This window comes from Leucoraja erinacea, chromosome 11 (genome assembly GCF_028641065.1).
Source record: "Leucoraja erinacea ecotype New England chromosome 11, Leri_hhj_1, whole genome shotgun sequence".
NCBI classification, from domain to species: Eukaryota; Metazoa; Chordata; class Chondrichthyes; order Rajiformes; family Rajidae; genus Leucoraja; species Leucoraja erinaceus.
Window position 1 is genome coordinate 38,049,068 of NC_073387.1, and position 9,995 is coordinate 38,059,062.

At 40.9% G+C, this 9,995-nt stretch overlaps 1 protein-coding gene across 4 annotated transcripts in view; it reads left to right on the forward strand.

Moving 5' to 3' along the window:
* The window catches only part of simc1 (SUMO interacting motifs containing 1), a 50,375-nt gene that overhangs the window by 18,908 nt on the left and 21,472 nt on the right, over window positions 1-9,995 (forward strand). For 3 of the 4 annotated variants that reach the window (XM_055643054.1, XM_055643051.1, XM_055643053.1), the window contains exons 3-5: window positions 1,131-1,148; window positions 5,941-6,206; window positions 7,658-7,727. In XM_055643054.1, the coding sequence (XP_055499029.1) occupies window positions 1,131-1,148; window positions 5,941-6,206; window positions 7,658-7,727 (354 nt within the window). The remainder of the gene's footprint in view (window positions 1-1,130; window positions 1,149-5,940; window positions 6,207-7,657; window positions 7,728-9,995) is intronic. The other variant, XM_055643052.1, reaches the window with a different exon arrangement.

Consider the following 9,995-nt stretch of genomic DNA (forward strand, 5'->3'; position numbering starts at 1 on the left):
GGTTTGAGCTGCAAGGAGAGGTGGAGAAGTTATTTGGTCCCATCTTTTTTGTAAAAAAATATTTGTCATTGATTTCTGAAGTGATGAACCATTTCACTCCTGAAGTGATGAAAAGAGGCAACCATTCCTCTTGTTGCAGAATTTCTTAAGGCATTTCCTTCCAGTTACGAATGAGGTGGGACCTGTTGAAACCACCTGAGGGTGACTGGAATCCCAGATTGGGTTACCCCTAATTTAGATTTGTTTTGCAGAGACTTGTACAGTGCTCTGCGTATAACTGTGGTATAACTATAAGAGAGTTAGTTTTAGTTTATTGTCATGTACCGAAGTACAGTGAAAGGCTTTTTGTTGCGTGCTATCCAGTCAGCAAAAAGACTACCTATGATTATAATCAAGCCTTCCACAGTGTACAGATAATGGATAAAGGGAATGACATTTAGTGCAAGATAAAGTCCAGTAAAGTCCGATAAAAGATAGTCTGAGGGTCTCCAAAGAGGTAGACGGCAAGTCAGGAGCACTTTCTAGTTGGTGATAGGATGGTTAGACGGTATAGTAAGTTGGAGGCTCTGGTAGGTCATTTGGCTGCAGGTCTCAATGGTCATGATAGGCCCTTCATCCCACTGAATCTATGCTGATCTTCAATCACCCGTTCACACTAGTTTTATGATATCCCACTTTCTCATCCACTCCCTACACATTAGGGGAAATTTATAGAGGTCAATTAGTCTACAAAGCCACGTGTCTTTGGAACGTGGGGGAAAACAGGGGCATTGGAGGATGCTCTTGCGATCACAGGGAGAAAGTGCAAACTCCACACAGACAGCACCCGAGGGAGCAGCATGAGCAATGTGGTTGAAAGTTTCACTGGAAATGAATCTCAGGCGTTTCCAGTGATGTTATTTGGGTGAAACGGGGAAACAGCACAGGGCACAGAAAAATCTTACATCATGAGTGACTGCGTTAACTTCCTAAAAAAGGTGAGCAAAACTGGGGAATGCAAAGTTCACATCATTTTTGTCTTTGTTTTGTTCTGCTGTTGCACAGATAAATTCTAGGCATATAGATTTTAAGTAAGAACATTGTTTTATTTAATGTCTTTAATGAACATTTCTAAAACACTATTCCTGCAGCCGTGGCATCCGTTTCAGGTACGTGGCATTGATACTTCTAAATTATATCCTCTTGATGATAGAAACTCTGTTTCAGTGAATGATTAAAGTGTTTTCAAATTCTGATGGGTCACCTTCTCTATTGGGTCTTGAAACTTTTGTGAAGTCATTTTACAGTGGTTCAAGCTTGTATTTGTTTTCTTTTTTTTTTACTGTTTGGTTCATCTCTTTATTTTCTTTTACCTCCTGGCTTTGTGTCCGCTTTGCCTTTCCTCGGAACAAATTCTTTGCACCGTCTCATGGTTTTTGCACTTTTCCCATCCCTTGGCATAAATAAGAGGGAAGCCCCAAATAAACCCACAAATAAGAATCTTGTCCAAGCAAAAGTAAATATCCTATTTCCTCTATGCAGGCAATTGCCCAATTGAATGTTTCTGAGAGTTGCCAATAAGTGGAGCATACCATACTTAAAGCCCTGTCCCACTGTACGAGTTCATTCAAGAGCCCCGAGTTTGCCCTGATTCGAACTCGGAGATTTACGGTAATGGGCGCTCGTGTGTACTCGGGGCAATCGTGGATATTTGTCAACATGTAGAAAAATCTTCACGAGTCTTCCCGAGCTTACCGCGTTTCCCGAGTACCTGCCGTTAGCGTTACAAGCCGCTAAGCGATGTCCCCGAGCTCCGACGTACCCGCTACGTGCTTACCACGAGTTTGATTTTTTATTTAACTCGGGAGAGCACTTGAATGCACTCGTACAGTGGGACAGGGCTTTAACCCCAAACAAATAGTGCTACTGTCGACCATTTAACAAGATATTAGTTTTATTGCTTAGAAGAGTGTGGAGAGTGCTGAAGACTTAGTCCAACATCTATCAGTGTTTTTTTGTCTGATTATTTGTAGGTAATCAGGGAATGTGCTACAGATTATGTAATGTCAAAAACTGCAAACTAAAAAGTATTTAAAGATTTACTTCGTTTTAACTTTGTAGTTGTCTTTGCAAAAGCGAAGTTTGTAATTTGCATGTAATAAATACATCAAAGCCTTATCGTGTAAGAGTTAGGATTACCAAATGAACAACAACATTACAGTGCCCTTCATAATGTTTGGGACAGAGACACATCATTTATTTATTTGCCTCTTTACTCCACAATTTGAGATTTGTAATAGAAAAAAAATCACATGTGGTTAAAGTGCACATTGTCAGATTTTATTAAAGGGTATTTTTATAGATTTTGGTTTCACCATGTAGAAATTACAGCTGTGTTTATACATAGTCCCCCCATTTCAGGGCACCATAATATTTGGGACACATGGCTTCACAGGTGTTTGTAATTGCTCAGGTGTGTTTAAATGCCTCCTTAATGCAGGTATAAGAGAGCTCTCAGCACCTAGTCTTTCCATCATCTTTGGAAACCTGTATTGCTGTTTATCAACATGACCAAAGTTGTGTCAATGAAAGTCAAATAAGCCATTATGAGACTGAGAAACAAGAATGAAACTGTTAGAGACATCAGCCTGGCTTACCACAATCAACTGTTTGGAACATCATTAAGAAGAAAGAGAGCACTGGTGAGCTTACTAATCACAAAGGGACTAGCAGGCCAAGGAAGACCACCACAGCTGATGACAGAAGAATTGTCGCTATAATAAAGAAAAATTCCCAAACACCCAGAAGAGTGTCCAACAGATCAGAAACACTCTTCAGGTGTGGATTTGTCAATGACCACTGTCTGCCGAAGACTCCAGGAACAGAAATACAGAGGCTACACTGCAAGATGCAAACCACTTGTTAGCTGCAAAAATATGATGGCCAGGTTACAGTTTGCCAAGAAGTACTTAAAAGAGCATCCTCCATTCTGGAAAAAGGCAAGAGCAAAGTATGAAGGAGAGAAGGAACTGCCCAAGATCCAAAGCATAACCACCTCATTAGTGAAACCTCATTAGTGGGGGGTGTTATGGCCTGGGCATGTATGGCTGTTGAAGGTACTGGTTCACTTATCTTCATTGATGATACAACTGCTGATGGTAGTAGCATAATAACCATATAACCATATAACAATTACAGCACGGAAACAGGCCATCTCGGCCCTACAAGTCCGTGCCGAACAATTTTTTTTTCCCCTTAGTCCCACCTGCCTGCACTCATACCAAAACCCTCCATTCCCTTCTCATCCATATGCCTATCCAATTTATTTTTAAATGATACCAATGAACCTGCCTCCACCACTTCCACTGGAAGCTCATTCCTCACTGCTACCACTCTCTGAGTAAAGAAGATCCCCCTCATGTTACCCTTAAACTTCTGTCCCTTAATTCTGAAGTCATGTCCTCTTGTTTGAATCTTCCCTATTCTCAAAGGGAAAAGCTTGACCACATCAACTCTGTCTATCCCTCTCATCATTTTAAAGACCTCTATCAAGTCCCCCCTTAACCTTCTCCAGAGAATAAAGACCTAACTTATTCAACCTATCTCTGTAACTTAGTTGTTGAAACCCAGGCAAATTCTAGTAAATCTCCTCTGTACTCTCTCTATTTTGTTGACATTTTATAATTGGGCGAAAAATTGTACACCCATACTCCAAACCAATGCCTTGTACAATTTTAACATTACATCCCAGTTCTATACTCAATGCTCTGATTTATAAAGGCTAGATACCAAAAGCTTTCTTTACCACCCTATCTATATGAGATTCCACCTTCAGGAAACTATGCACGGTTATACCCAGATCCCTCTGTCAACTCAATTCCTGGTCTGATTTCCTGCCACCCACCTCACATTTATCAGCATGTCTCCATCTGCCATCTTTCAGCCCATTTTGCCAAATCACTCTGTAGACTTTGGAAATCCTCTTCATTATCCACAACACCCCCTATCTTGGTATCATCTGCATAATGAATTCGGAAGTGTATAGACACATCCTATCTGCTGAAAGGGACTAGCCCCCCAAACCAAGCATAAGCTAAAGATGGCTGCAATACAGGCCTGGCCGAGCATCACCAGAGAAGACACCCAGCAACTGGTGATGCCCATGAATCGCAGACTTCAAGCAGTCATTGCATGCAAAGGATATGCAACAAAATACTAAACATGACGACTTTCATTTACATGCCCCCACAAGCATGCTGCAAAACAGGCCTGGCAGAGCATCACCAGAGAAGACACCCAGCAACTGGTGATGCCCATGAATCGCAGACTTCAAGCAGTCATTGCATGCAAAGGATATGCAACAAAATACTAAACATGACGACTTTCATTTACATGACATTGCTGTGTCCCAAACATTATGGTGCCCTGAAATGTGGGGACTATGTGTAAACACTGCTGTAATTTCTACATGGTGAAACCAAAATGTATAAAAGTGGCCTTTATTAAAATCTGATAATGTGCACTTTAACCACGTGACTGTTTTCTATTATAAATCTCAAATTGTGGAGTACAGAGGCAAATAAATAAATGATGGGTCTTAGCCCCAAACATTATGGAGGGCATTGTATAAGATTAGCTTGTCTTTTCGCACAATTTACAATACGCTGTGTTCTAATTCTCACAAGGTTTGCCTATAGCAGGCACCTCATGTACTTCAGATAGACACACAATGCTGGAGTAACTCGGCAGGTCAGGCAGCATCTCTGGAGAAAATGACGTTTCAGGCCAGGACCCTTTTTCAGACCTTCTTTGGAGTCTGAGGAAGGGTCCCAATCCAATCCATCACCTATCCATTTTCTCCAGAGATGCTGCCTGATCCGCTGAGTTACTCCAGCATTTTGTGTCTATCTTTAGTATGAATCAAAATCTGAAGTTCCTTTTTTATTATATTTTGTCTATGTACTTGAGTTCATAGCAGGAGGTGAAATATTATGCTGTTACCAAGCTCCAGCAGCTAAATCAAACACAGAGTTGGCAGATATTCAGGAATGATTGCTGGCTATGTAGCATAGGTGGGTAGTGTAAAGAGATGACAATAACTTGTAAGTGGGAAGAGATAGGAATGTTATACAGTAAAATGTAAAAAATCTGCCGTATAAATGTTTGAAAATTCCACAGGTTCAGCATCAGGTTCTGCAGGGCATCCTTTGAACTCACCAGGACCCCGTTTCCTGCACTCATTCAGTTTACCAGGCTCACAAGAAAGTATTTTGTACATCTAATAAAAAGTGAAATAAAGTGGTGTGTTGGTATTAATATGTAATATGTAATAGCCCCCCAAAATTCCTAATCCAGCACCACCAGATCGGCAGATATGTGAGTGTTTGCAGTATTTACATTTAATTTCCCAGTGGAATTGCCAATTCTCAGGATTATTTTCCTTATTTATTTCAAGAAGTTCTTACAAATTTGTGCTGTTCCTGAAGGCACTGATGTCTGGCTGGGATATCATCCCAATCTGATGCTTTCCCCGTATGTCCACCATTGTAATGTGACCGAATTATAAACCAGGTTCTGTTTAAGAGTGGAGGCTGCCAATCTAAGGCCCATTCTTACCGTGCCTCAGTTTCAATCAAGATGGCCCAGAGGGTATAGGAGCTCTGGCTGATGTGCATTTCTAACTGGAGGCCTATCAAGCACTCCTGGTGAGATCGGCTAACTCAGTATTGACTGAGACGAGCAATCTTTCTCATCTCCATGAACCTCCTGGCCTTTTCGACCTTGTCTGTACAACCACCTTAGTCAGATTAGATTAGATTAGACTTTATTAAGGACAAAGCAGTACAACCATCTTAGTCAGGACAAAGCACAAACCAGTAGATGAGTGTTTCAAATTGTTTTACACTAACTTGGTGACCAACATGCTTTTCACAATTGTTTGTTTTTCTCCCTTCCCATCAGATGAACCAAAATTCTCAATCATCAGCAGCTTACCGAAATATATCAAAGGAACCAGAGCTGATCTCCCAAAGACAGTGCAGTATGATAAACAGCACCATTGATGAAAACTTTTCACAAGGGACCCTTCAGTTTCTGATGGACTTTGTATCCCCTCAACATTATCCACCTCAGAAGGCAGTGGAGTATATAATCAAGAAGATACTACTGAGCAACGAACCCCCCAGCACTATTATGTCTAGTTACATGACCCTAATGAAGATCCAACAGTATGTAATGGTTTGGTTTTCATTAATCTAGTAAATTAACGTTCATACAGTTTCAAATAATGTAATGAATATGATTAATGGTAATTTGTCTGTTGACTCGTTGCGGAAAGTACTATTCTGTCACTTTTGGACAGGTGTCCAGAATAGTTTAAGTATTGACGATTCACTAATAATATTGTATGCTTTGACCCTGTTGGAAGCTACTGGAAAAGGTACCAATCTTGTATTCTGTATTCTTTAGAGTTTAAAAAAACTCCCACACTCCAAATATGCACAGGTTTGTAGGTCAATTAGCTTAGGTAGAAATTGTAAATTGTCCGTAGTGCAGGGTGTGTGCTAGTGTAACGGGGATCGCTAGTCAGTACGGACTCGGTGCACCAAAGGGCCTGTTTTCGTGCTTTATCTCTGTACTAAACTAAACTAAACTAAACATCACTATCATATCAGCTTCCACTGCCACCCCTTGTAGTGCGTTCCAGGTAGCTACCACTCTCTGTATAGACAATAGGTGCAGGAGTAAGCCCTTCGAGCTAGCACCGCCATTCAATGTGATCATGGTTGATCATCCCCAATCAGTACCCTGTTCCTGCCTTCTCCCCATATCCCCTGACTCCGCTATCTTTCAGAGCTCTATCTAGCTCTCCCTTGAAAGTATCCAGAGAATCGGCCTCCACCGCCCTCTGAGGCAGAGAATTCCACAGACTCACAACTCTTTGTGTGAAAAAGTGTTTCCTCATCGTTCTAAATGGCTTACCCCTTATTCTTAAACAGTGACTCCCCCGACATTGGGAACATGTTTCCTGCCTCTAGCGTGTCCAAACCCTTAATAATCTTATATGTTTCAACAAGATTCCCTCTCATCCTTATAAACTCCAGAGTATACAAGCCCAGCTGCTCCATTCTCTCAGCATATGACAGTCCTACCATCCCGGAATTAACCTTGTAAACCTACGCTGCACTCCCACAATAGCAACAATGTCCTACCTCAAATTCCTCAAAAATCGTGCCCCGCACATCTCATTTAAACTTACTCTCTCTGACCTTAAAGCTGTACACTCTAGTCTTTACCATTTTCACGCCAGGAGAAAGATTCAGGCTGTCTACCCTATAGAAACATAGAAACATAGAAATTAGGTGCAGGAGTAGGCCATTCGGCCCTTCGAGCCTGCACCGCCATTCAATATGATCATGGCTGATCATCCAACTCAGTATCCCGTACCTGCCTTCTCTCCATACCCTCTGATCCCCTTAGCAACAAGGGCCACATCTAACTCCCTCTTAAATATAGCCAATGAACTGGCCTCGACTACCCTCTGCGGCAGAGAGTTCCAGAGATTCACCACTATCTACTGTATAGGCATCTCATAATTGCATATATTTTCGTCAGGTCTCCTTTCACCTCCAATGTTAGGCTTTAAACAATTGATTAATGAATGGTTTTATTTAAATAGGCTACATCCTGCAAATATTTACACAGTGCAGTGGGACTGGGAACTTCTGGCTTACCATGTGGAGAACAAGGTAAATCTGAGATTGCATTTGAAAAAGTTAATAATCATGTAAATTCTTTTAAATGAATTAGAAAAATGCAGTTTAGCAACTTTTTGATCTGTTTTACATTTTTTTAACACACTTCATACATCCTTCACTTTCATCACATATTCTGTTAATAAGCAGTTCTCTAATTGCTGAAAAGGTTGAAGCTAAGATATATCTATCTTGAATAATAGTGGAACCTCTGTTGTAAGTATTATCTGTATTTGACACCCTTTGTCTCCTGTTCATCCCTAGCCATGTCCACCCATCTGCCAAAACCCCCTCACCTGTATCCACCTATCAATTGTTTTGTCCAACTTCCACCACTTTTCCAGCTTTCTCAGACTGTCTACCCTATCTATGCCACTTATCTTTTTATATATTTCCATCAACCTCGATTGTTATGCTTTAAACAATTGATTAATTTGATTTGATTCAACTTTATTGTCATTGCACAAATACGAGTACAGGTACAACAAAATGCAGTTTAGCATCTAATCAGAGTGCAAGGTAGTAAAAATACTGGTTAAAACAATATGTGCAATGTGGATGAATTAAACTAGTACATAGGCAATGAATATATACAGATAAAAGAGTATAAAGATAGCTAGCGTCGGGCCTGTGAGTTCAGCAGGGTGATGGTATTTTGGAAAAAGCTGTTCCTCAGTCTGCTTGTGCGAGACCTGAGGCTCCTGTACCGCCTCCCTGATGGGAGCAGGGCAAATAGTCCATGGTTAGGGTGAGAGGGGTCTTTAATGATTTTCCCGGCCCGTCTCAGACACTGTTTGCAGTGGAGGGCATCCATGGCAGGGAGCGGGGCACCGATGATGTGCTGAGCGGTTTTCACCACCCGTTGCAGTGCCTTCCTGGTATTTTGCCTAGTTTTATTAAATAAGATCCAGTAAATATTTCATTATATTTAAATAGGCTACATCCTGCAAATATTCACACATTAATGTGGGGCTGGAAACTTCTGGAAAGCTGCCATAACTAGAATTAAGCACTCAAAACTAATGCAGAATATTTAAATTCAAAACACTGTTGGGAAAAGCGTATAATTCTAGCCTCATTATTTTGTATTTCATGAGAACTCTTGCATTTTATTGTACAATTTTACTCGTTCAAAGTTATTGCTTGTTATACCAAAAGAGTGTCAGCAGTTTTTATTCCTACTCTTAAGTGACAATCAGGATGATTATGTTTAAGAAAGAACTGCAGATGCTGGAAAAATCGAAGGTCGACAAAAATGCTGGAGAAACTCAGTGGGTGAGGAAGCATCTATGGAGCGAAGGAAATAAGCAACGTTTTGGGTCGAGACCCTTCTTCAGACTGAAGAAGACTGAAGAAGGGTCTCGACCCGAAAATCACCTATTCCTTCACTCCATAGAGGCTGCCTCGCCCGCTGAGCTTCACCAGCATTTTTGTCTACCAGGATGATTATTATCATTTAATAACTAAATTCTAAGTATGACAAATTGCTTTGGAATACAAGTTGAAATGGTCGTTAAGCTTCTTCAAACTCTCCCAATATGAAGCCAGAATGTCACTGAAAATACCAAAGATGTGCAGGTTTGTAGGTTAATTGACATCTGTAGATTGCCCCCATTGTGTAGGATGCGAAACTGGGATAACATAGAACTAGTGTACAGGATGAGAGGGGGTCTTATAGAAACATATAAAATTATATAAGGACTGGACAAGCTAGATGCAGGAAAACATTTCTCAATGTTGGGCAAGTCCAGAACCAGGGGCCACACACAGAATAAAGGGGAGGCCATTTAAAACAGAGATGAGAAAAAAAGTTTTTACCCAGAGAGTTGTGAATTTGTGGAATTCTTTGCCACAGAAGGCAGTGGGGGCCAATTCATTGGATGAATTTAAAAGAGAGTTAGATAGAGCTCTTGAGGCTCGTGGAATCAAAGGGTATGGGGAGAATGCAGGCACGGGTTACTGATTGTGGATGATCAGCCATGATCACAATGAATGGCGGTGCTGGCTTGAAGGGCCAAACGGCCTCCTCCTGCGCCTATTTTCTATGTTATGTGATCATTGGTCGGCATGGACGCGGTATGCCGAAGTGCCTGATTCCATGCTTTATCTCTAAAAAAAACCTATGGTTTGTGCCTCGGCAACTACACAACAGAACTCTGTACAATGGACAGCAACATTTTTCAACTGAATCCTTTTGAAAATTTACCCATTTGCAATCTACAACACGAGTAGCTTATTTAATGTATTTTTATTCAGTTTTTT